Genomic DNA, 26424 nt, shown 5'->3' with positions numbered 1-26424 from the left:
GTCATAGAACTGACACCTTCTCATATCAGCTGTTTAATGTCTTTGCCTGAATGTGGTTAACAATGGCCTGTGTGTGGAGGGAGTGGCTCTTCTTTTTGGAGTAATGTTCAAAGTGCACCTACCTTGTCTGGACAGGCAGGAACCAACGCTGCTGAAGTCTTAAGCGAATCATAGTTGACAATAGAAACTGTCGTTCACACAGTGACACTGCATAATGCCTAAGAGCTTACCCACCTGTTATTGCTTTTGCCACACCCCACATACATAGATTTGATATTTATTTTCATTAAACAGGAAAGTCATTCTTGCATTTCATCATACATCACTGCAGGCAGTAAAGTAACCAAGTTAAAACATCAGAGCTTCGTTCCACTGTATTTGCAGTGCATTCCAACCAGTCCAGATGAAGGACCCTTAAAATGATTCCAATGCTGCTCTCAAATCTGCACTATGTGCGAACAACACTTTTACTAAGTGAGTTTTACAATTTACAGATATCTAAGTATTTGGCTTAGCAGGGTATCTCCTCAGTAAACACTGGCAAACTAAACATTTAAAGAAAAGCAATCACTAAATTCAAGATTTCCATTACTTTGTGAACATAACTGCATGTTTAACAGCTGCAACAGTAAATAATCTGCATTTGTAATTCAGGCTAAATTACAATTTGGAAAAATAAAGTGGTTTCCACTGTTGGAGACCTGGCGTGTCTGTTTCTCCAAAGATGTGGCTTTTCAATTGTAAAATCTGTTTATTTTTTTGTCAACATTCTGCAAGACCTTAGCTTCACATGACACAGATTGGGCAATTTGATTTGAAAATGCACTTCACTAACATTTGGTCACCCGAGGGATTGTGATTGTTTTGAGCAGCTTTCCCATGAGCCTTCATTCTGCCTTACTGGCTATTCTTACAGTTACGGAGGACTTCATGCGACCTTGATCCACATTACCTCAGATCACCCCTAGAGGGCAGTGTAACCGTTTGTGTCATATTAAAGTGCTGTGCAGGAGTCAGTCAGGAGCGCAGTCATCTTAATTTCCATCGGGGTGGGGAGTTCTCAGCACACTGAATGTCTCCAAAACTTTAAAAGGAATGTGAAAGAAACTTCCCGCTTAAAACATTAAGAATCCTTGGTTAAATAAGTTTTTTTTCTTAATCGCTAACAGTAGGTTCTCAGTGCCAAAGAGAAAGGTTTTGCTCACATCCAAAGTGGTCTTCCTTTGGTGTTAGACTTGCTTCGGTCCTCTGAGTGATGGAAGTGACTGACAGAACAGGAGCTTCTGTCAGTAGGTGTACCTGGACAGTGGCGTGTCCTCCATCAAATCATCCTAAATAAGGTGATTTTAAAAAAACATTATCAGTACTCCACAGAGCATAATTCAAAATATGCGCTCACTTGCCACTTCATTAGGTATACCTCCTGTTGGAGAAATATCTAATGACCTAATCACAGTGCAGAGACTCGGTGCATTTGGGGTGTCGAACTCCAGGCCTCAAGGGCCGGTGTCCTGCAGGTTTTAGATATTATTACCTTGGGTCAACACACCTGAATCAAATGATTAGTTCATTACCAGGCCTCTGGAGAACTTCAAGACATGTTGGGGAGGTCATTTAGCCATTTTAATCAGCTGTGTTTGATCAAGGACACACCTAAAACCTGCAGGACACCGGCCCTTGAGGCCTGGAGTTCAACACCTGTGATTTAAGAAACTGTGACTGTGGCATGGTTGTTGGCACCAGATGGGGTGGGCTGACCTTCAGAAACTGCTTATTTACTGAAATTTTCCCACACACGCATCTCTATAGTTTACAGAGAATGGTCCAAAAAGGAAAAAAAATCCAGTTAGTGGCAGTTCATTTAGTGATATCTATAATATCTTGTTGATGTCAGAGGAGACTGCCCAGGCTGCTTGAGTCATACAGGAGGGCAACACTAACTGTAATAACTCTAATATAAAATATAATAAACCACTTGTTACAACCCAGGTGTGCAGAAGAGTGGGTTGAGAAATGGAAACTGAGGCTACTATTCATACAGGTTTACCAAAGTTGGACAATAGAAAATGTGGAGACATGTTGCCTGGCCTGATAAATCTATATCTGCTGCAACATTTTGGATGGTAGGGTCAGAAAAGGTCGAAAACAACACGAGGGATCCATTGTGCGTTATATCAATGTTTCAGGCTGCTGCTGGTGGCGTTATGGTGTTGGGGGTGTTTTCTTGGCACAATGTCACAGACTATCTGAATACTGTTGTTGACCATATCTATCCCTTTATGATCAGAGCATCTTCTGATGGCTGCTTCACACAACACATCATGTCACGAAGCTCAAATCCTTTCAAACTGGTATCTTGGCAATGAGTTGTCTGTACTCGGATGACCTTTACAGTCATCAGATGTCAGTCAAGCACCTTTGGGATGTGGTGAAACTGGAGATTCATATCATGGATGCACAGCTGATAAAGCTGCAGGTTTATCAGCTGTCATGACAATATGGACCAAGATCTCTGAGGCATGTTTCCAGGAATGTTTTGTTGAATCTAGACAACAAAGAATAAAAGCAGTTCTGAAGGCCACAGGGGTCCAGCCAACCACTAGCAAGGTGTAAATAATGAAGTGGCTAGTGAGGATCTAATAAAATCTATGAAAATAACTTTCAGTTTCTCTTACCTAAACTCTCGAATATTTTTAATCAGCTAAACCACATCTCAAGATTAACACCTGATCAAGAAATAAGCTAGCGGCCAAGTCACGTTCCAATATGTCATCTCTGCTTGCAGTTAATATTCTAATGCCCAAGTTCATCTTGACAGTGAAGGGTGCTTAATAAAAGATGCAGTTATTTGGTATTTGACTTTCATAAAGTTTGGGGGCTTCTAAGATGGAGATTTTAAATAAAAGTTAGGTACTAGACTGTATCTTACCATGGGTAGGTCCTGCAGACGATGGAACTCCGGGTGGTTAGTACGCTGGCGGAACTTGAGGAAGAGGACGACAAAGACGATAGCTGTGGTGACAATAAACACTGACAGCAGACCAGCCAGCAGAGGGTCTAGAGGGGAGCTGGAACGGTGACCGGACCCCTCTACACGATAAAGAATTTGATATGATATGAAGAAAATAAAATAGGTCATGGTAAAGGCAAAACAACTCAATGGGAGAAGCTTAAGGCAACACCCTCATCACACTTAGCACCTGCCAATCACCTTACCTTCACCGCCAAATTTATTTACAGACTGGACCTCCTTGTACACTGACCCAGCAGGGGCTCCAACTGGAGATGCGGTAGCTGTGTTCAGAGATTCAGAGTGTGGCCATGTGGTGAAGGTGGGTGCTGTGGAGCTTGTGTGGTGCACTGCTGGGGCTGGCTGAGATGAAAAGGTAGAGAGGGAATGGTTGGTCAGAGGGGTTTTGGCTTCTGTAGCTGCAGGGTGCAGAGGGGTGGTGCTCTGAACAGTCGGCGCTGATGAAAGGCTCTCTGCGGCAGCTGAAAGGGGGGATGTGAGCGCAGTGCTGTATCAATTCAAAACAGTAGAGATTCTTCAAACGAAATGAAATGCATTCACAACAGCCAGAGGTGACGCTGCACTGCCCTGCTGACGTCAAAGCTGCCGCGATTGTGTTTGTGCAGCATGTGTGGCCCACGCCCTGACAAAAACCGGTGCAAATTACAGAAGACCTACATTTATACGTTGTTCTTTGTCAGTATATCAGAACGCTGTGAATCCCGATGGCCTGCGCTTTCAAGCATCACTGCTCACACAGAGGTACTCTGTCTTTTCTCCAAGAGCTTTGGACTCTGAGGTCTCAGCTTAAAGCCACAGAACTACATTAAATAAGTAGCTACTGTTTGCTTAAGAATTTAAATATGCGATTCCAAACAGTTGCTGCAGATTTGTCACTTGCACACCATTATGTGAATCTCTTGTTCTACCACATCCCAAAGGTGCTCTACTAGACTGAGATCAGGTGTCTGTGGAGGCCTTTTTTGACAACATAGTGGGTACAAACTGTTCATAAAGAGATGGACATGGTCAGCAACAATACTCAGGTAGGCTGTGGTGTACATGGCTCAGCTGGTGCTAAAGGCCCAAAGTCTACCAAGAAATCCGATGCTTGTTTTCACCTTAAGCAAGTCAACTTGAGTGTGTCTGCATGCCTAAATCCACTGAGCTGCTGCCATGTGATTGACTGATTAGCTTTAATGAGCAGTTGAACAGGTGCAACGAAATAAAGTGGCTGATGATTGTTTATACGTAGAACAATAACTTTCTCTCGGTGTGGGTGTATTTCATTTCACCTCCTGCACATGTGCCTGCACTGACAGTTTGGCGGGGGCTGAGAATGTGGTGCACATGGTGTGATTGACTACATTCCTGCAGCAGAACGGACAGACTGTCAAAGTAACGTGTGGCGTCAAGAAAATACACAAACCACAAAAATGTTTGTGTTCTAATTGGATTATAGTGAGAATATTTTCGAGTGAGAATATTTTCAGCTTTCAAAGCGAGAAGCCTCACACAGCCTGCAAGTTATTCTGCAGGGACGGGGCAACAACAAAGGGTCAAAAAGGGACAAGTGAGAGGGATCTGTCATATTGTTATTTCTGTGCTTCTCAAAGCAGTAACACGGCATCAGCTGAGTGGGTTATATTTATATAATCTATAAAAGGAATCTTTTAAACAAGGTTGCGACACACATTCTTATTCTCAGTCCAGTCAAGCGGGGGTCAGGTCAGGTGAGGAGTGTGTTGCATGAACATTGCTGGCAAAAGGCACTGTGCCCAAGAAGAGCCTGTGTTTGCAAACAGGCAGTGTTTAAGTGTGTGGGAAGTTTTATTTTAAGGCTCCAGTCTGGTCAATCTAAACAGACCGGACTTGAAAATTATAGATGGACAATTATAGAATTATGATCACCATAATCGCACGTTCCTAATGATAAAGATGCAGCTTTTTAAGACAAGTCATATGAGGCTGATTACCTGAAGGAGTTAGAGTACCGAGGTCTGCGTGCTGAGATGTAAGTACTGCGGGGATTGCTGTGAACAAGTGGGTTTTAAGTATTGCATCTGTCAGAGTCTCTGCACGGACTGTTCCTTCTGTCTCGCTGAGGGTTGTGGTTTCACCCGCGGATTCATCCCTGCCTGCAGGAATACGTGCATGCTCTGGGGACTCATTCCCACGATACTCTGTCAGGTTAGAAGATGCTGAGCTTCCAGGATGACTCAGGAAGACAGCTGGTGTGAAGACATTGGGCAGAGCACTGCTTTGACCTGTAATTCGATAAAGAGAACTCCTGTTAAAGAGACTTTGACTTTAGGACCGTTTTCCAGACTAGTGATGACTTTTGTCATGTTTAGATTAACATAAAGGTATTTTAATTACTTATCAAGTGAGTGTTAAAATAGCAAAATAGTGTAAAATTATAACTTTCCCAGATCGTGGTAAATTTTTCAATTTGAAGTTCATTATCAGTCCTGTCTCTTTCCCCTCACCTCCAAACAGTGAGGCTGGATCTGCTGGAGGTCTCTTCCTGTTTAAAGGGAGTTTTTCCTTCACACTGTCACCAAATGCTTGCTCACCGGGGTCAGCTGACTGTTGGGATTTTTTCTCTATAATTTTACGGTCTTTACCTTACAATCTAAGGTGACCTGAGGTGACAGTTGACTGAATTGATTTGTTTGGGTTCCTAAAAATGAAAGGGTGAAAACGTTTTGCTTTATATTTGCTTTTGCGTGTGTTCTCGAGGAAAACGACTCTAATTTGTCAGTTAATCGACTAACACATTGACGTCCCCTTCAATTTCAAGTTTCTTGCCGTTTTCATCTACTTTAGGTGCTATTTTGCATCATGACAGATTCATTGTGGCGAATTACGAGTAAGCCAAGAGAGATGAGAGGAAAATCTAAAAATAAAAAAACAAAACAAAAGGAAAGGAAAGTTAACAAACATCGTTTAACGAAGATAAAATGCAACGAAGAACCTGCAGCAACATGATCTCCGTCATCGCCTCAATCACACCAATAAATAGTCGCGTGCGGAGTCGATTACGAGCCCGACTCACATCAGCGGGATGTCAGAAGTGTTCGCATCAAACACAAAGACACATAGAGAAAAAGAGAGAGAGAGAGAATGGCAGCTTACCTCTTGTCCGCGTTGTGCCGGACAGCACAATCAACACGCAAAACACCAAATGAATTTCAATTTTCATCTCATCGGCGGAAGGCTTCCCCCTTTAGATTACACAGCAGCTCTCCTCTGTGGCTCTCTGGGGTTGTTTCCGTTACGCGATTTGACAGGGCACATCATGGGCTCTAAAAATATCCTGAGGGAGTCAGGCAGAAGAGAAGCAGGGGTGGGGCTGGATGCGGGCGCTGTTGGTGGGTGGCACCACAAAGAAATAGATTCTAATGAGTAAAACAAGCTTCCCCGATAACCACCGCAAACTCACGCGTGGCCTCTCGTCTCGGTGTTTATCCAATCATCTCTACATGGAAGTGTCCACAACGCGTCACTTTGCAGTCGCTGTTGCTCTGCTGCACCAATCACACATCAGTGCGTCAGAGGCGCAGATGCGTGCGTCAGGAGCGCCCGTTCGAAGCGCCGTGACACCGAAGTGAACGCGCTCTTTGACAAGTTTTACTGCGCTGTTTATCACTGTGAAAACTAGTCTGCGGTATCAAACAGCTGAATGTGTGTCAGTGTCTTGCTGTGGCTCACAGCAAGGTGGTTGGCTCAACCACCTCTCAGTTCCCACTGAGGTCAGCGTGTCGTCACGGCTGAGCGCACTGCCCACCTGTGTGCCGCACGGACAGCTGAATGACCCGCGGCGTCCCCTCTCAGCGTTGTCTTGACACACTTTGGAAGACGCCGAATTCTCCTTTGATTTTTTTTCCTTAAAAAATCAGGCTTTGAGTTGTAAAGGATATCCAGACGCAACAGTAAAAGAATCCTTCACCCTGTGCCAGATGGAGCCTCCAGGCAACCCGGGAGGCACCGCGGTGGAGCTGGAGTTAACGGTGGAGAATGTGGAGTCGGTAAGTTAGGATATTAGTCAAAACTCGTGCATTTAACTGGGAAGTTTGAGTTATGGAATGGAAACAGCAGCATGTTTTCCCAGGAAGAAAAAGAACTGCAGCACATTCTGCTGATATAAATATGATTTCATACGAAATTAGTGAAACGATTTTTTTTTATCATGTAAATAACTGTAGTTTGCTCATCGTAGAGAGACTGGGCAAAGTGTAGCATTTGTAATATGATGCCAGAGAGAAGCACCTGCTGTACTAATAATAACTAACACATGTGCTTTGGATTAGTTGCTGTGACAACACATTTTTCAGTAAATTCAAACATTTGGCCATCCAGCATTATTAATGATTATTAGTGGTTGTTGTACATGTTGCCCTGCAAATTTAAAGCCAGTTTTATGTGCTAAAATATTCTCGGCATATCCCTTTGACTTCGTACATCGCTTACTTTGTTCTCTGCACTGGTATGTGTTTCTCCATCCAGGCTCTCTACCAGCTGTACTTTGATCCAGACATGGAGCATAAGAATGTAGCCCAGAAGTGGCTGACCCAGGCCCAGGCCTCTGCACAGGCTTGGCACTTCTGCTGGGCCCTGCTCAGCCCTGACAAGGTCTGTAGTTTTTTCCCTCTTTACCCCCACGCTTCACTTTTCTGTAACAAACATTAGGCACCACAACTTAATACAGCCTGGTTGAATGTGAAACTAAGAGCAGCCGTGTGTGAATGTGTCGCTTTGCAGATCCCAGAGGTTCAGTTCTTCGGTGCCAGCACCCTGCACACCAAGATCTCCCGTCACTGGAGTGACCTCGCTGCAGAGCAGCACGAGAGCCTGAGGACGCAACTGCTCAGCCATATCTTGCAGTTCTCTTCTGGGCCTAAAATGGTGCTGACTCGTTTGTGTGTAGCACTGGCCTCTTTGGCTCTTAACGTAATTCCCCAGGCCTGGTCTCAGCCGGTGGCGGACATGGTGAGGGCTTTCCAACCGCACAAACCTGATCCTGAAGATGGCTCTGCAGCAAAGGCCTCTCAGGACCCCCACACACATTGTCTCACTCTGCTAGAGCTTCTCACCGTGCTTCCAGAGGAGTTCCAGAGCAGCCGCTTGGCTCAAGCTCGGCGAGGCCAGCTGAGGGAGGCTCTCGCCGGAGAGTGGGCAGTGGTGTGTCCTCTGCTGCGACAGCTCATGCAGAGCCAGGACTCATCGAGTCAGGTGAAAGAGAAGGTGCTCAAATGCCTGTCTAGCTGGGTGGCGCTAGATGTGCCTTTGGGGGAAATCCAGGAACTGCTCCAGGACTGCTTCACTGCGTTGTCCGACCCAGAGCTGTTTGACGCAGCTGTGGAGACGGTAGTTAACGCCATCTCACAGCCCGACTGCCAAAGGTGAGAAGCACAGCTGGATGATTAGGTGATGATGAGTGACATGCAGTATATGGGTGGATGACTCCAAACATTTGTGTGCAGGTACATTAATGCTCTACTGAGCCTGATGCCTCTGGTGCTGGGCCTCTATGACCAACTGAAGACAGCAGCTCAGGATGGGGACATGGAAACCTCACATGGTATCTGTCGAATTGCAGTTGCTTTAGGGGAAACACACTCCAGGTACACAGAATAGCACACAACTACACACACACACTCTACCCTGTACCTGGGCTCCACCATTTGTCTTTTATGTCTGAAATGTTCTTTTATTTCTTACATTTCTTTCCCTGTGACAGAGTTCTGTTGGAACAGGTGGACCACTGGCAAGAATATCTAGCTCTGGTTAACATGATTCTCTTCTGCACGGGCATCCCTGGACACTACCCAGTTAATGAGACCACAAGTTCTCTTACTCTCACCTTCTGGTACACTCTGCAGGTATGGAGAGTGAAGTATTAAAGTGTTGTCCACTAGGACAAAAGATTTATACTTCCTTTTTACAAAATCAGCTTGTTATCTTTTTTAGGATGACATTTTGTCATTTGAGGAGGAGAAGCAGTCTGTTTACCTGCAGGTTTACAGGCCAGTTTACTTCCAACTGGTGGACGTGCTGCTTCATAAATCCCACTATCCCTCCCAGGAAGAGTACGCCTCCTGGTCCTCTGATGACAAAGAGCAGTTTCGTATTTACAGGTGGGTCTGGTCTTAATATTTTTTCTGTTTGATTGAAATTTGGAGGCTGACTTTAACAATCTACACTGATCATCTTTCTTCAACGCCCAAGACCAACTTTACAAATATGTTTTCCTGACTTTGTAGGGTCGACATCTCGGACACTTTGATGTACGTGTATGAAATGTTGGGGGCAGAGCTGCTCAGTAACCTCTATGAGAGGCTTGGCAGACTACTGATGGACCCCCAGCAGTCAGCAGTGTGGCAGGTAATGCCTTGAATAACTCCTATTCAGCTGCTTAAAATGAAAATGTATTAACTGAATTTTCATACAATGAGCTTTTGATTTACTTGTAAAAACCACACAACCTTAAAAAAGTAAGTAAGCATTACTAAAGTGATTCAGGTGCTTCAGAAAGCCATTGAGATAAATGGCAAAGAGGTTGCATTCCTCTAAAATCGTCACATACATACATATAATACATGCGTATAATAAATAAAGGCAAAAATACAGTTCAAATATTCATTCTTTATTTTTCTCCTTTTAAAACAGCTGAGACTGCTCATCTGAAATTTTAATTTACACAAGTGGAGGCAGCAGTTTGAGGTTTTTGTATTTTTCCCTAGATTTTGATCTATCTTGTATACCAAGTGGCAGAAAACAGGTCACAAAGCATCGCTTAGTTCCACTTGTGATTATATAAAACCATGTGTGCAGACATTTGTTTAGTTACATTCAAAATCTAAAGGCTTCTTATTCTGAAAGTTTTTTTTTTTTTTTCCTGTTGCATGCAACCCATCGGTATTTGAAAGATGAATGACTTTGTCATGGCTTTAAAGTAGTCCAGGTGTAAGACATTAACCACCCAAACAAGAGGCAAAGTAATTGAAGTCACTTTAAAAAAAGAGTAAACTATTATTTTCACAGTGCAATGAACATCTACTTAATAAAAAAAACCACATAAATAATAAAAGCATAAATTCTTTAAAGCTACTGGAATTTACAGAGCAGTAATAAACCAGGAGAACTGATCAAATCAGCTCAGCCAACCAGCTGCTTCTGTTTTTCCAGCTTCTCACCCTACTCATGAGATTTTATATATTATATATATATATAAATTCCTCGCTTGCCCCTGCGGGGGTTCTATCCTTCAAGCTCGGGTCCTCTACCAGAGGCCTGGGAGCTTGAGGGTCCTGCGCAGCATCTTAGCTGTTCCCAGGACTGCGCTCTTCTGGACAGAGATCGCCGATGTTATTCCCGGGATCTGCTGGAGCCACTTGCCTAGTTTGGGAGTCACTGCACCTAGTGCTCCGATTACCACTGGGACCACCGTTATCTTCACCCTCCACATCTTCTCGAGCTCTTCTCTGAGCCCTTGGTATTTCTCGAGCTTCTCGTGTTCCTTCTTCCTGATATTGCTGTCATTCGGAACCGCTACATCGATCACTACGGCCGTCTTCTTCTGTTTGTCTACTACCACTATGTCTGGTTGGTTAGCCACCACCATTTTGTCTGTCTGTTTCTGGAAGTCCCACAGGATCTTAGCTCGGTCATTCTCCACCACCATTGAGGGCGTCTCCCATTTTGACCTCGGGACTTCCAGGTTATATTTGGCACAGATGTTTCTGTACACTATGCCAGCCACTTGGTTATGGCGTATGTATGCCCTGCCTGCTAGCATCTTACACCCCGCAGTTATGTGCTGGATTGTCTCTGGAGCATCTTTACACAGCCTGCACCTGGGGTCTTGCCTGGTGTGATAGACCCCAGCCTCTATGGATCTTGTACTCAGAGCTTGTTCCTGTGCTGCCATGATTAGTGCCTCTGTGCTGTCTTTCAGTCCAGCTTTGTCCAGCCCCTGGTAGGATTTCTGGATATCAGCCACCTCCGCTATCTGTTGGTGGTACATACCATGCAGGGGCCTATCCTTCCATGATGACACCTCCTCTTCCTCCTCATTCTTGGATTTCTGCTGCCTGAGGTATTTACTGAATACGCGGTCAGTTGGGGCCATCTTTATGATGTATTCGTGGATGTTCATTGTCTCATCCTGGACTATGGTGCTGACACTCACCAGTCCCCGGCCTCCTTGCTTCCACTTAGTAAACAGCTTCAGGGTGCTGGACTTGGGGTGAAACCCTTTCTTGTCTTTATGTCAGTGGCTTCTATCTCCTCCTTTGGCCAGCCTATTACCCCAGCAGGGTACCTGATCACGGGCAGGACGTAGGCGTTGATAGCCCGCATCTTGTTCTTACCGTTCAGCTGACTCCTCAGGACTCGCCTGACCCTTTGCAGGTACTTGGTGGTTGCAGCTTTTCTAGCGGCCTCTTCATGGTTCCCATTCGCCTGCGGGATCCCCAGGTACTTGTAACTGTCCTCTACGTCTGCAATGTTGCCTTCTGGCAGTTTGATCCCCTCAGTTCTGACTACCTTCCCTCTCTTTGTTACCATCTGACTACACTTCTCCAGTCCGAATGACATTCCAATGTCATTGCTGTATATCCTGGTAGTGTGGATCAGTGAATCGATGTCTCGTTCACTCTTGGCATACAGCTTGATGTCATCCATGTACAGGAGGTGGCTGACAACTGCTCCGTTCCGTAGTCGGTATCCGTAGCCAATCTTGTCAATGATCTCACTGAGGGGGTTCAGGCCTATGCAGAACAGCAGTGGGGACAGAGCATCTCTTTGGTGGATCCCGCACTTGATGGTGACGTGCTATGGGCTTGAAGTTGGCCTCTAGTGTTGTACGCCACATCCCCATTGAGTTCCTGATGAAGGCTCTTAGGGTCCTGTTGATCTTGTATAGTTCTAGGCATTCCAGTATCCATGTGTGGGGCATTGAGTCATAGGCCTTCTTGTAATCCATCCATCCATTCGCTTCCGCTTATCCTTTTCAGGGTTGCGGGGGGCGCTGGAGCCTATCCCAGCTGTCATAGGGCGAGAGGCGGGGTACACCCTGGACAGGTCGCCAGTCTGTTGCAGGGCTAACACACAGGGACAGACCCTTCTTGTAATCATTCCAGGCAATATATATATATATATATATATATATATATATATATATATACACATATATATTAGGATTATCTATGAACTAAGCTAAAACTGCAAATTAATCTTTGATGACTGATAAGACTGTAAAAATTGTTTCACCTGTAGTAATGAACCTGTAGTTATTGCATATGTGTGATAACTAAATTGTAAATTAGTTCACAAATAGATTTGGTTGTTTCAATCTGTCCTTCTATAAAACTGTGATAACATGGTGCCGGCCTCTTTAGTGACCCATTCTTGGTGCTTGCTTCTTAGAACAAAAATAAGATCTTCCAGGTGTCCATCAGAGGCAGATATTAGTCTTTCTTTGACCAAACAAAAGATTTGTGCTCAGCTGAGCCATCTATAGAGAAAGTGACTGACACTGAAAGGTAGCATTGTTAATGTTGCAGAAGAAAGGACAGCCTCCTTGCTCTCTCCTAGAGCCCACACTTGTTATCTTGAGTGTTCAAGCACTTCAAAGCAGTATTCAGAGCTAACTATAGCACAATTCACCATGATCCACTCCTACTTCATTAAGCATTAGGAATAGAGACCTGAAGTAAATAGCATGTTTCACTGAGTATTAGGGATATTGTTACTGTTTTAATTATTCAGTTGTACTTATGATTTAGAGGAATAAGTCTGCACCTTTATAACTGCTGTGAGTCAGACCATTCAAAATAGCCTTATAGTCAATAGTTGCTTTTACATAACTTGTTTCAACAGATCTATTAAACATATTACAGCTCCTGAATGTGTGGCTTGTTATCTGACTGTGTGTGTAACAGACTGTTTGTTTCTATCATCTCAGCTTAGTTGTGTTTAAGAGCTTTTACAAACATTGTGTTTTACCAGTTGTTGAAGTAAATTCTTACTTTATTTTCATTCTTTTTTTATTTTGATTGCTGTGTGTCTCTTTTTTTTTTTCAAATTACAAGTTTTATTGTCATATGCACGGTAAAGAGACATCCTTTACTGTCCACAACAGATGCCAAACAGAAAAATCCACATATAAAATAGATGAATACAATAAATGATCATTAAAAAAAACAATTATAAAAACAGCAAGAAAGTTTAATTATACAAATAAAATAAAAGAATCTGAGCTGCTAAGCTATTTCTATATTTATGCAATTTGGAATGCTTCATGTCGTCTCTAACACCAGACTTTGTTTATTTCCATCTCCAGGACACTGAGGCGCTGTTGTTTGGCTTCCAGTCCATAGCTGAGACCATAGACGTGAACTACTCTGATGTTATTCCCGGTCTTATTGGTCTGATCCCCAGAATCAACATCAGCAACATTTTGCTAGCCGACACTGTGATGTACACAATAGGTACAGTGTATGTTCAGACACCTGCATGATATTGTCCTTGTCCATAGTAAAAAGTTATGCTTATTTTAAAAGAAAATTCTTATTTTCTCTTTTTCTTGTTTGGTCTGTGGTAACAGATCTTTGGTTGCTCGGCTCTCTATTACGATCGTAGATTTGTGATTGTGATTTGGGTTTATGCTCAAATGGAAATTTAACATCCCTCGTCGAACAGGCTCACTTGCTGAGTGGCTGGCTGACCACCCGGTGATGCTGGGTGGCATATTGCCTATGGTGCTTCAGGGCCTTGCAAAGCAAGAGCTGTCTGTGTCTAGTGTATCTACACTGAAGAGGATCTGCAGGGAGTGCCGGTATGACCTCAGCCCCTACGCTCAGGACATCCTGACGGTGTCACAGGTCAGACACAGAGGCATACACAGCAACACGTAATCAGGGTTTTTAAACCATGTGGTGATTTGTTTACTGTGCTTTTGTAGGATGTACTGGTTAAAGAAGTCCACAAGGTGAGTTCTTAACCTTAAACAGTCACAGTTACTTTGAAACACAGACCATATCACCTCCCTGTCTGAGGGTGGAATTTATTATGTGTTTTCTCTCTCTCTCTGTATGTGTGTGTGTGTGTGTGTGTGTGTGTGTGTGCAGAGCAGCCAGTGCATGTGGCTGATGCAGGGTTTGGGGTTCCTGCTGTCTGCCCTGCCATCAGAGGAGATTTTAGGGAGACTGCACTCACTCATCACGCCTCACATCCAGCAGCTGGATGCACTGGCCCAGCAGGAGGTAAATGTAAAAATAATAATAATTATATGCTTTAGTAAATTGATGTTTAAAAAAAATACAGGAAGTGCTGTAGTTTACAATTCTTTGTAAATACAGTTGAATATAGAATATGCTGAAGCCTTTGAGAAAAAAGTAAGAGCAGCAATATTTGTATATTTTCTACAGAATATTAGTGTGTGGTTTATTTTGAGTGTGTTTGTATATGTGTAAATGTGGGTGGGGGTAGTATTGTAATAGTCTGCAATGGTTTATTCCAGTGTTTACTGTATAGGGTGACCAGTCTTAATAACATATAGCAGACAAAACACCATCACTTACCTGTTAGTATAAATTCTCAATGTTAAGTCAGTGCAATTTGAGTGAAACCATATCGATATGCAGTCATGTGAAAAACTAAGTCCATCCTTAATACAACCATAGGAATTAAAGTGACAGGTACTGCTAAGTGCTGCTAATCATATCATCATGTGATTAGCTGATCATCAGCAAGTGTGAGTTCCTCTATAAAAGCAGCAGGTTTGGCAGTTTGCTGCTCTGAAAGATTCAGGTGTGTGTTAACACAACGGCAAACACGAAAGCAGCCAGCAATAATCTTAGAGAAGCAATTATAGCTGCCCATCAAGACTATTTCCAAACAATATGACGTCCGTCATTAAACAGTCAGAACGATTATTCACAATCTGAAAAAATTGTAAATCTTGCAAAGCTGAATTTAACAAACCAGTGAAATTCTAGAACAATGTTCTCATTCAAACAAACAATGTTTGGCCATAGAGTACATCATCATGTTTGTCAAAAACCAAACACAGTATATCAGCACAAATACCTCATACCAACGCTAAAGCACGGTGGTGGAGGAGTTATGATTTAGGCATGTTTCACACCTACAGGACCATGCAGAAGTCAATGAGTCGACCATGAACTCGTAGGTATACCAAAGTATTCCAGAGACAAATGTGAGGCCAAATGCCTGACAGCTAAAGCTTGGCCCAAACTGTGTCATGCAACAGGACAATGATCCCAAACACAGCAGCAAATCTAAAACAGATTAACTGCAAAAGGAAAGAATCAAGGTGCTTCAGTGTCCACAGGACTGCAGAGAGTCCTGTGGACAACTTCTTTGTCACATCATTGTATGTAAATGCCAGGATGGGGTGCAAACACTAATCAACAGTGAAAACTCTGCATTGCATGATAGATACAGATACATACAGTTGTAGTAATAATTATACTGGTAAGCTTCTATTATATAAAGCATAGTACTGTATTTTTTTTGGCAAGTCTCGCTGCCGGTCCTTTATTTTAACAGTGAAAATGAAAATTGTAACTGATACAAATGTGATACTGAATTCACAATTACAGAAGAGGTGCTGGTGCCTACGAATTGTTTGGGCGACCTTGCTGTTTTTTTAATGCTGGTGACAATTTGGTCTGAAGTAAAAGAGATATTAGTGTGATTAGTTTGATTAGTTCGTCATTTACTTCATGAGAAAGAAGAAGAACTTTCTGTTTTTCTGAAGCAGTTCTGCATCACCTGGCAGCTCTGTGTCTGAGTGTTTTTTTAAATTAAAACTGATGGGGGAAACCCCACAGCTGTCATCACATTTTGATTGCACTGTTGCACAATCCTGCGTGAATGTGACATCAGCGTTTTTCCACTCACGCCCCCCCCCCCCCCCCCTCCAGTTTAAAGCACTGACAAACAAGTGAAAACAGTGATGAAAGTGCACAAACAGTCATTTGTTATATAACATATCCACATTTAGAAAGAGTAACAATGCTTCCTTTGCAAATAGAGCACAGCAAGTAATCCAGAGTTGTTAGAGTGCAGATAAAATGCATTTCAATGCGCAGTTTGTCAGTTAAGATGTTAAAAACATCTTTTCACGCTCAGATACTTAGCACAGCTTTTACAGTAACAGCAGCGGCTTCACTCAGACACTTGACAGTTACTTGTCCTTTATTTTTTTAAGCTTTTCAAGCTTTGTGCTGTACCTATCAGACCCATGTACCTTCTCTCTCCCCACAGCTGAATCCCACTAATAAACAGAGCATCATCCACATTGTGGGGATGCTGGCCAGTCTCTTTACCACTCTGGACATCAATAGGCAGGCAGACTGCTTAGAGGGAGCAGCCAGTTCCAGACTCCCAGTCCCCCAGAGCACGCAAAACCCAGTAAGTTCAGAGGAAAAACAACAGCTTGATTAGCAGAGAACAGTTAGAAAACCCACTATGCCTGTGGGTAAAGTGTCTAAGTTCATATATAGAACTTCTTATGCTAATATTTTTAAATTAAAAACTATTCTTTTCTTTTTTTTCTTAAATTTAGGTGGTTGTTGTGCTACAACAAGTCTTCACTTTGATCCAGACCATCCTCAGCAAATGGCTCCATGACTCGGAGGTGGTAGAGGTAGGAGGCTTTTCACCTCTTGCATAAACGTGTGTATGTGTGTTTCATGACTCACACATGCCCACTGCGCCCCCCTCTACCAGGCAGTGTGTGGGGTTTTTGATAAATCAGTTCGAACCCTCCTACATGATTTTGGACCCATGGTTCCTCAGCTGGGAGAGATGCTGGGGGAGATCTATAGCGCCTTCCCACAAGCCTCGGCTTTGGACCTGGCTCGGCAGGTACACCTCCGCATACACAGGCCAGAGTTAAAGTATTACTCCTCTGACTCTGACACAGACTCTCGCAGGCTCAGATGTCAGTCTCTTTGTTTCTGTTTGTTTTAAAGATGGTTCATATATTTGCTGGAGAGGAGCATCACATCCCTCACATCAGAAGCCTCACTGAAGTGTTAACATCCACCACGCTCACTATATTTCAGCGAGGTAATAAGAGGCTGGTGGAAATGCACCTGTTTTGAATCAGGGCTTTTCTTACCGTGTGCTTGCTCGGCAGGTCCGAGAGATCATCCTGACATTGCTGAATCGTTTATGGACCTTCACGCCCAGGTTGGTGGAAGCCGTGCGAGTTTAGGAGCGTCTAAGAAATTCATTGTTTGCCTACAACACCCATGTCTTCTCGTCTGTTAGATTCTTAAAAGGAAGCCTGATCTGTATCTGTCTGAGCAGTTAGATGTGAAAGCACTGTTTTACTGTGGTGAGTATCACCGCATGCTCATGAAAAGAAGATTTTTACATTGTTTTTACAGTTCCTGCAAAAGTGCCTTTGTGTGAGTCACTCGCTGAATCAGTCATGTTTGTCTGCAGGGATTCTGTCACTCAAGTTTCCAGAGACACCCACAGTAAAAGCTGCCAGCCAGTTCTTTGTAAGCTGAGGCAAAAAATGTGCAGACTTTCATATAACATCACGTTTCTTGTCAGAACTGAATTTCTCACCTTTTCTACCCTATTCCTGACAGACAGAGTTCCTGAGTCGCTGTAAAGACATGCCCTCATTTGGTGATGTGTTGCAGAGGGATGGAAAGCTCCTAACAGAGACCGTTCTGCAGGTAAACTAGTGACAGTATTGGAGCGTCCACCTCAATTAAACCCATGGGTTTCTTTTTCCATTCTGGCACTGAATTTGTCTTTTAATGCTAACATATTGTACGTTTTTCCTCCTCTCTCAGGCGGTTGGAGGTGAGTCTCCCAGCAGTCTGACGGAGCACTTCTCTGAGGTGCTGCTCAATCTAAGCAGGCACTGCCCGGCCCTGCTGTCTCAGTGGCTCAAAGAAACACTGCAGACCCCAGGGTTCCCCTGTGCCCAGCTCACTGCAGAGCAGAAACACACCTTCAGTCAGCAGCTTCTAAGGTAAAGTACAGCACCAAGTGGTAGAGAAGTATTACCTATTAGGTTAATGGACAAGTTGTTTATTGTTTTGTAGTTTTTCCTCTGTTCTCCACCACCGTGGTTTCTAAATCAGTCAAGATATGACTCAACAGCAGAGGTTCAGCTTTAATTCGAGGGTTTAACACATTTTGAATGTAACCTGTGGTTTGCGCCTTGTTGTAAATCCTCTGCATTTCCACTCATGAAAGTGTGTCTTGATTGTAGACATTGAGAATGCTGTCGAGTCGTTTTTCCTGACCATGAAAGTATTTAGTCATCATGTGGTCTTCTGGTGTCGGTTAGCTGTCCAGTGCATTCCTCTGCTTTTTAAAAATAAACCATACAGTAGATTTTACACCTCTCAAAGTTGTTCTCTCTCTGATAGGTTTATTTAAGTTTTTCAGCCTAATGGTGTCCTCACCAACTTGCACTGACTTCTCCTTGTGCTTCATATTTAAAATTACAGTCAAAAGATATAAAATACAAAGTCAACTTCAGATAATCTGTCTGCTTCATTTGTCATGAAATAACAATGAAACAAGCCTCACCTGACCAGGATACTGCTGTCAGTCAGTTTCCAATCTCTCTTTGAGCCTCTAAAAATGGCTGTAATTAATAAAGAGTGAATGCAAAACGTTTATAAGACCCCTCAAACTAAAGCTGAAAGTCTGCCCTTTAATCACATCTCTATTGCTTGATTTAAAATCCACTGTGCTGGCGTTCAGAGGCAAAACTGCAAAAGCTGCATCGTCCAAGAGATCATGGACCTAAGTGTAATGTTCATCGATGGCAAAATGGAACAAAACAGCTTTTTTCCTCTTTAGTATTAAGTCTTATATCCTCAGAAAAACAGAAAATGTATATTATTCTTTTCAGACTTTGCTTTTGCTATGATGAAAATAGTAAAATTATTCAGAAACTAAATGCACAAAAGTCACCAGCAAAGTTTTAAACATAAGCAGTTATGGGGAAAAACCAACCGCTGCATGATCAGTCTGCTGATAACACAGGTAACAGTTTCAGCTCATTTCTGCTGGTCTAACATTTAGCCTCATGTAACACTGAAACATCAGCATGCTGTACATGTCAGACACTCTTATGTGGACGCTAGCTGTAAAATATTAAGTTACTTCTGGATCTGTATTTTTTTAAATAATATTTTTCAATCAAAACTAAACTTCAGAGAAAAAAATCCCTGCATTCATTTCATGACTGAAAATAAAATAACATTCGTTACTAAACTGCTGAGTTCAAGTTTTCTAACTCTGGAGCTTGACCTGAGCATGACTTGGTGTTTGTATACATTAAAAATAATTGTTAATAACAAAAACTTTTTAAATGTGTTGTCTGTAGTTTTGCTGTGTTACAAACTTGTTTGATTCCACGATAAAGACACAAAAGTATCGGCATGTAATGTGAACGCATTCGAAACATTACTGATGCTAAATTAGGATGTAAGACGTGACTTTATGATATTTGGCCCATTTATAAAATGACATTTTATGATCAATGAGCTTTGGAGATGATTTCAAATACAAATCTGTCCAACAGCCAAATCTGTTCTCTTTTTTTTCCCTCTCTAAGGGAACAAACCAACAAGCGTCGCGTTAAGGAGATTGTGAAGGAGTTCGCTTTGCTCTGCCGAGGTCCGCAGGGCTCTGGATACTCAGATTACTAGTCGGAGCTGCCAGCGTTGCATCCGACTTCCTCACCGGGTCTTTGAGAAAGGCCCACAGCTCATCCTCGTTTTCAGAAACGCTTTGGTGCTAAATGAGACTTAAGAGAGCACGACTGGAAAACAAGACGCTCCCACAGACACACTGAGTGGACACTTATAAGATAATCGAGTCTCTGTGCGACATATTTTTTAATAAAATATCCAAAGCAGGATAAAATGAAATAAGAGTCAGGGTGGCATTTTCGTATCTATAGGCAGGAATGCGCAAGGTTCCAAACCTGTGCTTCGTGTCTATGAACACTGACAAAACAACAATAAACACATGAAACTCTGCTGCAGCCACCTGAGCAACCGGTCGTGTTTGTTCACTTATTTGTGGTTCCCTCTTCTGTTGCATACTGCTGTAGATCATATTCACACATTATCTAACGAAAGAAAGCCACCCAGGTCAGGCTTTATCTTCTCTCTGTTACAAAGGAGCGCCTCTTAAAAACGTCTTACATTACATTACTTAGCTTAGAACTCTTGCACAGGTGTACTTCTGCTGATAGATAAGAAAACGACTTGATCACTTTTTACAACGGGAAAAAACAAACAAAAAAAGAACGAGATCAACTTGATAAGCAGACAACAAATTGTGACAAAAGACTGCTGTTTCTGTGTGTGTGTTATTTTTTTTCTGGAATCAGTGACATCGCTGTGAGGGGTGGCAGTTGTCCGTCGAAGTTTTGCCTCCATCCTTTTGTAGAAAAGGATGAGAGTTTGTGCAGCGAGGCTAGTCTGAGTGTCGTTGTTTGACTCTGTGTATTACAGCCACACCCCGGCAGGCTCCTCCAGAGGACCGTCCCGACCCCCGGGCCGTTTACTATCGTATTCTCGTGAAGAGGTTAAGTACTGACTTTGATTCCTGGGAAAAGAAATACATCAAAACAGTGTGACGCGCATTAAAATGCATCAAGTTTTACTCATTTTCAGGAATTAAGAATATAAAGTTCTCGGATAATTTACTCTACCTTGGTACAGCGCGTCTTACTGAAGACGTTCCAGAATCGTAGTGTCTCGTCTCCCGCTCCTGTGACGATGGCCTCCCCGTCTGGTGACACAGCCTGAGAGGGCAGAAAAAATGTGGCATGTGAGAGATTTAACAGGACAGTTGGAAAGACAGTTTTGAGATCCTTTAATATTCTCAAAATGGTTTTGATTTACATGCACTGAATGCAGTAAGAACAACAGCACAGGTATGAGCTTTAACTGGTGCGAAGACATACTATAAAATCAGCTTCTTTACTTATATAATACCATGACCTCTTTATTACTGTGAAAAATAATGCAACAGTGAAGTGTGGAATTCACTGATGGAAGCAGACCGCAGGATTTAAATGCATCCCTAGTTTAATGTCCATTAAATGTAACACACAGTGATTCTTGCACAGTTTTACTTCGGCATGTTGCTACACACTGAATTAAAATGTATGCAAACGCTAGAAGTGTGTAAGTTATCAAAGTGCAACTATCTAGTTACATCAGTGCTGAATATGCACGGTGATTCGCTTAGAACGTGTGATCATACCAGATACAGGACTCTGTAGGAGTGTCCCGTCAACTTGGCCACCTGTGTCAGCGATGGATACTTCCACACCAGAATCTGGTTCTGAGAGTAGCCGTGTGTGCTCACCTGGAAACAAAGAGCTGCAGTTACCACTTTGCAGTTGGATGCTTCTGCCAAGCACTCAAGGAGGAGCTTCCAACCATGTCCCTGACTTATTGTATAATAAATATATAAATTGATGATTTTGTACCCCACAGATCGTCATCAGTTTAGCGTCTGATGCTGTACTGATGTTCCTGAGTGGAACGGCACTTAAACATAAGCAGTGTATGAATTCTTGATTTTTTTTATGCAGTCACAGTGATCTTTGAACAGCAAAAGCAAAAAAGGAAGTTATACTTAAAGACTTTTTAAACACCACTTTTATTGGAGATTATGTATCAGAATAGGAGCAGGACCGCGCCTCCAAACACGAGGTTCCCCTAGTTCTGCAAGCTGATCATTCTCGTTTACGTGCCCCACCCTCCCTCCCTCCTTGTCCTCCATTCTTCAACTTCTTCACTTCTATTTAGTACACGGGGATCTGCCAGGCTCTGGAGCTGTCGCCAGTCCCCTTCGATTCCTTCCCCAAACCACAGCTCCATTCATGTCAAAGCTTTCACTTTTTCCTGCTAAAACGCTGTCAAACATAAATGAGGACGTGGGCCCAGCTAGTGAAATGAAATTTCAGACCACATTTGGATGGTTATGCTCTTTCCAAGAAAACACCAGTGTAAGACGATAATATTGGAATTTAATAACATACTGCAGAAGTCTTTATTAGTTTGAAACACCTTCAACATACTGCTCACTTCAATTTGCAACCATCTCTGGACGTCGAGCGTAACTAAGCTGTTTTAATTCAGGGTTTTGTCATGTGTACACAGTAGAAACGCCTTTCAAGTATCATGTAATTCAATACAAAACCAACAACAGCTAGTATGAAAACTGACCATGACTCAGCACAGCGGGGGTCGCAGTTCCAGCTAAACCGAACGCTGCATTACACAACACGGGTGCAATGTGCGCATTAGTAACTGGCTCGATATTAAGCTGTCCAAACGGGATCTGATTTGCTAATTTAATATTTGAGCTACTGTGTTCACAAATTGGGTCTAACTAGCTTGATGACATTATCTATAGCCAGACGCTGCTGTGCTGACGTCACGTCTTAGAGTGTTGGGCAGTGCGTGTCTGCGTCTCCTCACCAGTTCGTTGGCGTGTTTGGACCAGGCCAGGTTGCAGACCTGGGAGCCGGTGTCTGTGCTCTGCAGAGCCTGACCCGTCAGCGTGTTCCAGAAACGCAGGCAGCGGTCGGCCGTGCCTCCGCCTGACGCCAGCAGCCCGTGTTGGTGCGGAGACCAGGCGATGGCCTTCACTGCTGCCAGGTGGTCACTGTACTGCTGCACAGGGAGAAGGCTGGAGCTGTTCCACACCAGTAACTGTTCAAAAGGCAGGAAGAGATCAGTAAGGAGAGCTTTGAGTTTAACTCTTTCTTCCATAAAGACCCTTAATGACAAGTTTTGACACCTCAGGTTATGCCAATAAAAACATGCTGTGACAGCCATTAGAATCATTTCCATGGGTAACTCCATGGGCAGAGACCACACTCGATATTTTCTAGTGTAAACCCAGTCAGTTTGTTTTATAAGGAGGCAGAAATATAAAAGAGACCACTCAGTTCAGAACAAAAATTCAAGGGCTACTCCTAGAAGAGGCTAAAGAGGTACGAACAGCTGCTTTAAAATATATAGATATCAATACAGCTTGAATTTGCTTACTTTGAACCTTTACCTAGATTCTAACCTAAAATTTTCCTTAAGTATGTGCTGTTTTAGTCGCCTCACCTTGTTGTCGTTGCCTCCAGATGCAAGGTGCTGGTGATCGGGGGACCATTTGAGACCGCACACTTCCTGTCTGTGACCTTGCAGCCTTCTCTCAGCAGAAGGCGGCGTTCTGACGTCCCGCTGTAGGATCACTCGGTCTCGACTGCCAGAAGACAACTGCTCCCCGTTCCACGCCAGGGCACCTTGGGCACACAGGGTAGGTTCTCTTATTCTCATGCAGCAAATAAAGAGAGCTGAGCATGAGCTTAAAGGCTCAGAGCGACGGTTGTTCCTGAAACCACCACTACCAGCAGCAGGATAAACGGCTTCTCAGCGAGAGATGCACAAATCACATTTGACTGAATTCACTTCGCTCCTGCTCGGACTGACCTACTCTGGCTGAGTGGCCCTCCAAACTGGTCAGCTTCCTCCCTCCTGCTGCATCCCACACCTGAACGTAACCTTTGTGCGTCCCGACGGCGACCAGGCTCCCCTAAAACACGAGCAACCCACACATTATTGTTCTCCTGTCTGTACTCTCCTCTCTCGTGCCACACACAAGCAGCAGTCGCTTGCTCACCCTCTCGTTCCAGCACACTGACGTAACAGAGTCTCCGTCCACTGAAAGGTCACACAGCCTCGTCACCTGTTTGAACACAAAAATAAGCACGTCCAGTACTCCTTATCTGCAGCGCAACTCTTTAAAATCTAACCCACACCCCCACTTACCTGGCTAGTGCAGGCACTCCACAGGTAGACGCAGGCTCCCAGGCCGACACTCAGCAGGTTGCCCGCTGACCAGTCCACCAGGTTGAGGTAGAAGTCATCCTGCAGCTCCGGAGCATCGAGCACTTTGAAGGGGATCTTGGAGATCTTTCGGGCTGGTTTGCGGGGAGAGCGGAGCAGCTTGTGACTACAAGAAACAAAACATGGAGACGTTAAACCCCTCCTCATCAAAAAAGCACGGCTCAAACACCTGATGAGTGAGCAGCGTGTGTGTGTGAGACATTTCATACCTTTTGTTACTAAGTGGAGAAAGGGAGTATGGTGAGACTTCATTGTCATTATCAAAAGGCACTCTCTTAGTGTGGACAGTGTACTGCAGAGAGGAAGCAGAACCACAGTTGCAAACTGCCACCAGGTTTTGGTACGGACGTTGTCTCTTTTGGCCAACTTGCATGTGAGTCAAAAATAACAGCATAATACATGCGTGAAATGTTTATGACAGCCGGATGTAAATATCACACTGACAGCCCACGACAGCCCATTAAATTCACTTTAATGGCCACCCACACCCCCGTTGTCATTTACCCTAAAAAGACTGTGAGAGTCCTGCGAGAGGACTGCATGCCGCCGGTCTTCCGTGTGAGGGTCTGGCACCGTCTCGATCCCGGCCCCCAGCAACTCATTCCTCAACAGGGCAGCATAGGCCACAGCATCTGGAGGGGCGGCAGTGAGAGCGGTGATGAAAATGCTCGTGTTAGAGGTGCAGATCTGGACTTTAAATGATTGTTATAACACATTTACATAACAAATAATAATAAAGACTTCTGACCTTTGCTTGAGTCTGAAGTGGCGTCCTTTGCTTTATGGTTCTGACTGGGAGAGCGACAGTTCTCCTGTCAAGAAAGTGAAAGGCATGTCACCACTGGCCTGGATTACTGAGCTGTCACTGTTAGTTTAACCAAACGAACACCTCTCACATTGGCATAGTGGAAGTTGATGCTCCAGTTGCTTCCAGCTCGAGTAGGGATAAAGCGGTCCCCTGACTTCACACTGACAGGACTGCAGGTAGCGCTCAAACACTAGGATGAACATAAGAGATAAGCAGTCCCCTAAAGATCAGTGCTAATAAAAAACAGCACACTCACACGAGAAGACTCTGCAGCCGTGCTGAAACGTGTTAAATGTCGCTCTCTGTGCCTCACCTTGGTCAGGCGGGCCTCTGCGGGCAGGTTCTGGTGGTTGATTTGCCTCAGCAGCCGTCTCTCGTACTCTTGGTCCATTTCTTCGGGGATGACGAGCAGCAAGCGCCCTCTGCTGCTCTCCCCGCCCCCCCCCCCCTTTAAACCTCCGCTCCCTCCCGGTAAGGAAATCCGCAGTGTATCCCCATGTCTGTGTAAGAAACGGCTCAGCTTATTTCACAGCAGAACCCATCCAGAAAACAATGTGCGCTATCCAAAGACACGCGCACACACGCACACACGCAAGTAGCTTATTCGGCTAACAAACCAAACGGCCTGGTTAGCCTGGCGTCATCGTCTAAGCTCAGCTGGTTTAAACATACACGACTGAAAAGCCAATTCCGCTTAAGGCGTTCAAAACTAGCTTAACGCGGGTAGATATGAAGCTAAAATAAAACGCTTCAGGGTGCGCTAATGACAGCCGCACCGTTGTCATGGTATCATGCTCGCGCACACAACAACCAATTTACAAGCAACGCACATCAGCTGACGACTGTCATACCGACTGACACGGCGGCTCAGGTGACCACATCAAACATCATCTCCGTTTGAAAGCATCGGCGCTGAGGCCGGAAGACTTGTTGTTTTCTTCCAAAATCAAAAAAGTAAAAACAAAAACAAAAAAAATAGCGGTACACCCAAACGCTAACGGGACTCGGTGGTGTTGTTTATGTTCTGGAGCAAGATGGCGACAGCTGTAGAAGAAATTCTTTGGTTGACTTCTGCTGTCTGTGCAGTCAACGCAGTATGACTCAACAGCGACGCCCGCTGGCGACAGATGTTCACTGCATCGTTGAAGCGTAGCTTGTGATTCCTCGTCAGGACACAAGATGTCGCTGTTGCACTGTAAAATAAAATTACCCGACTCTTTGAATTCCCAATTTCTTTGTTGTTCTTGTTGTTGTTGTTGTTTGGGGTTTTGTTGTTGTTTTGTTTTTGTTTTTTCCTTTTTAAAATAGATTATATGAAAGATTTAAGCGAGAATAGTAGGGAAAACATAAAAAAAGAATATTGATTAAATGAGTAAAACCTAATTCCAAGAGAAACAACACCTTTAACTTTATTTTATGTGTTTTACGCATTTAATCATTAATCATTGTTAATCTGTCTCCCCCTCTTTCACCTGAGCTCGGTTATGCCAGAGGAGTCTTCCTATTCTTCCTGTTTTTTCTTCCCACCGTCACCAAGTGCATCAGTTAAATTTAATTTTAAAAACATTTTCTTTATTCTATTTATATTTGTTTTAACTGTCACTTACTTAAACATGCACATATTAAGAAGGAAAATGCAAATTCTTATCTCACATTGG

At 43.6% G+C, this 26424-nt stretch overlaps 3 protein-coding genes and 1 pseudogene across 5 annotated transcripts; 1 reads left to right on the top strand and 3 right to left on the bottom strand.

Annotated features, from left to right (window-relative positions):
- Positions 1-261: 261 nt before the first annotated feature.
- On the bottom strand, positions 262-6588 carry LOC102791954 (uncharacterized). Of its 2 annotated transcripts, none has more exons than XR_436774.3 (6): positions 6149-6588; positions 4987-5277; positions 3217-3492; positions 2930-3090; positions 1206-1331; positions 262-1084 (listed from the first exon to the last, which is right to left on the bottom strand). XR_436774.3 is itself a non-coding variant. In XM_006786918.3 (6 exons), the coding sequence occupies exons 2-6, from the start codon at positions 6213-6215 to the stop codon at positions 1287-1289; spliced, it is 840 nt and encodes a 279-aa protein (XP_006786981.2). In that variant the 5' UTR covers positions 6216-6329; positions 6456-6483; the 3' UTR covers positions 262-1286. The 2 variants fall into 2 exon arrangements, 1 of the variants encoding a protein (XP_006786981.2); XM_006786918.3 differs by having other exon boundaries at positions 262-1331; positions 6149-6329; positions 6456-6483.
- Positions 6458-20069, top strand: LOC102798117 (importin-13-like). Its single transcript, XM_087831623.1, has 21 exons — positions 6458-7041; positions 7520-7645; positions 7775-8415; positions 8497-8637; positions 8754-8895; positions 8984-9150; positions 9277-9397; positions 13359-13506; positions 13718-13899; positions 13980-14006; positions 14146-14280; positions 16310-16456; positions 16611-16691; positions 16775-16912; positions 17020-17116; positions 17187-17239; positions 17321-17387; positions 17498-17556; positions 17650-17739; positions 17860-18041; positions 19644-20069. Exons 1-21 carry the CDS (start codon positions 6973-6975, stop codon positions 19735-19737), a joined length of 2907 nt encoding a protein of 968 aa, XP_087687749.1. The 5' UTR covers positions 6458-6972; the 3' UTR covers positions 19738-20069.
- On the bottom strand, positions 10115-12710 carry LOC148097768 (uncharacterized; annotated as a pseudogene).
- Positions 19908-25844, bottom strand: fzr1b (fizzy/cell division cycle 20 related 1b). Of its 2 annotated transcripts, none has more exons than XM_035906141.2 (14): positions 25597-25844; positions 25080-25266; positions 24855-24956; positions 24707-24770; positions 24463-24590; positions 24168-24250; positions 23881-24064; positions 23732-23797; positions 23542-23644; positions 23173-23354; positions 22534-22767; positions 21308-21412; positions 20751-20843; positions 19908-20644 (listed from the first exon to the last, which is right to left on the bottom strand). In XM_035906141.2, the coding sequence occupies exons 2-14, from the start codon at positions 25155-25157 to the stop codon at positions 20603-20605; spliced, it is 1464 nt and encodes a 487-aa protein (XP_035762034.1). In that variant the 5' UTR covers positions 25158-25266; positions 25597-25844; the 3' UTR covers positions 19908-20602. The 2 variants fall into 2 exon arrangements, with proteins under 2 accessions (XP_035762034.1, XP_006786979.1); XM_006786916.3 differs by having other exon boundaries at positions 25618-25844.
- Positions 25845-26424: the final 580 nt, after the last annotated feature.

Source organism: Neolamprologus brichardi, chromosome 18 (genome assembly GCF_056152115.1).
Source record: "Neolamprologus brichardi isolate AB-2024 chromosome 18, ASM5615211v1, whole genome shotgun sequence".
In the NCBI taxonomy this organism is placed as follows: Eukaryota; Metazoa; Chordata; class Actinopteri; order Cichliformes; family Cichlidae; genus Neolamprologus; species Neolamprologus brichardi.
This window is presented reverse-complemented; position numbering and strand designations above follow the sequence as displayed.

Bases quoted from the DNA above. Each gene is read 5' to 3' on its own strand.
- LOC102791954 (XM_006786918.3), bottom strand. From the start codon at position 6,215: ATGAAAATTGAAATTCATTTGGTGTTTTGCGTGTTGATTGTGCTGTCC. The intron at 3,493-4,986 runs GTAATCAGCCTC...CCCCCCTTTCAG, and splicing joins CGGTACTCTAACTCCTTCAG to CTGCCGCAGAGAGCCTTTCA. The intron at 3,091-3,216 runs GTAAGGTGATTG...TTTATCGTGTAG, and splicing joins AAATAAATTTGGCGGTGAAG to AGGGGTCCGGTCACCGTTCC.
- LOC102798117 (XM_087831623.1), top strand. From the start codon at position 6,973: ATGGAGCCTCCAGGCAACCCGGGAGGCACCGCGGTGGAGCTGGAGTTA. The intron at 7,646-7,774 runs GTCTGTAGTTTT...GTCGCTTTGCAG, and splicing joins CCCTGCTCAGCCCTGACAAG to ATCCCAGAGGTTCAGTTCTT. The intron at 17,557-17,649 runs GTAAGCTGAGGC...TATTCCTGACAG, and splicing joins AAGCTGCCAGCCAGTTCTTT to ACAGAGTTCCTGAGTCGCTG.
- fzr1b (XM_035906141.2), bottom strand. From the start codon at position 25,157: ATGGACCAAGAGTACGAGAGACGGCTGCTGAGGCAAATCAACCACCAG. The intron at 24,065-24,167 runs GTATGAAATGTC...TGTTTCTTGTAG, and splicing joins TCTCCACTTAGTAACAAAAG to TCACAAGCTGCTCCGCTCTC. The intron at 20,844-21,307 runs GTATGATCACAC...CTGCCCTCTCAG, and splicing joins CCTACAGAGTCCTGTATCTG to GCTGTGTCACCAGACGGGGA.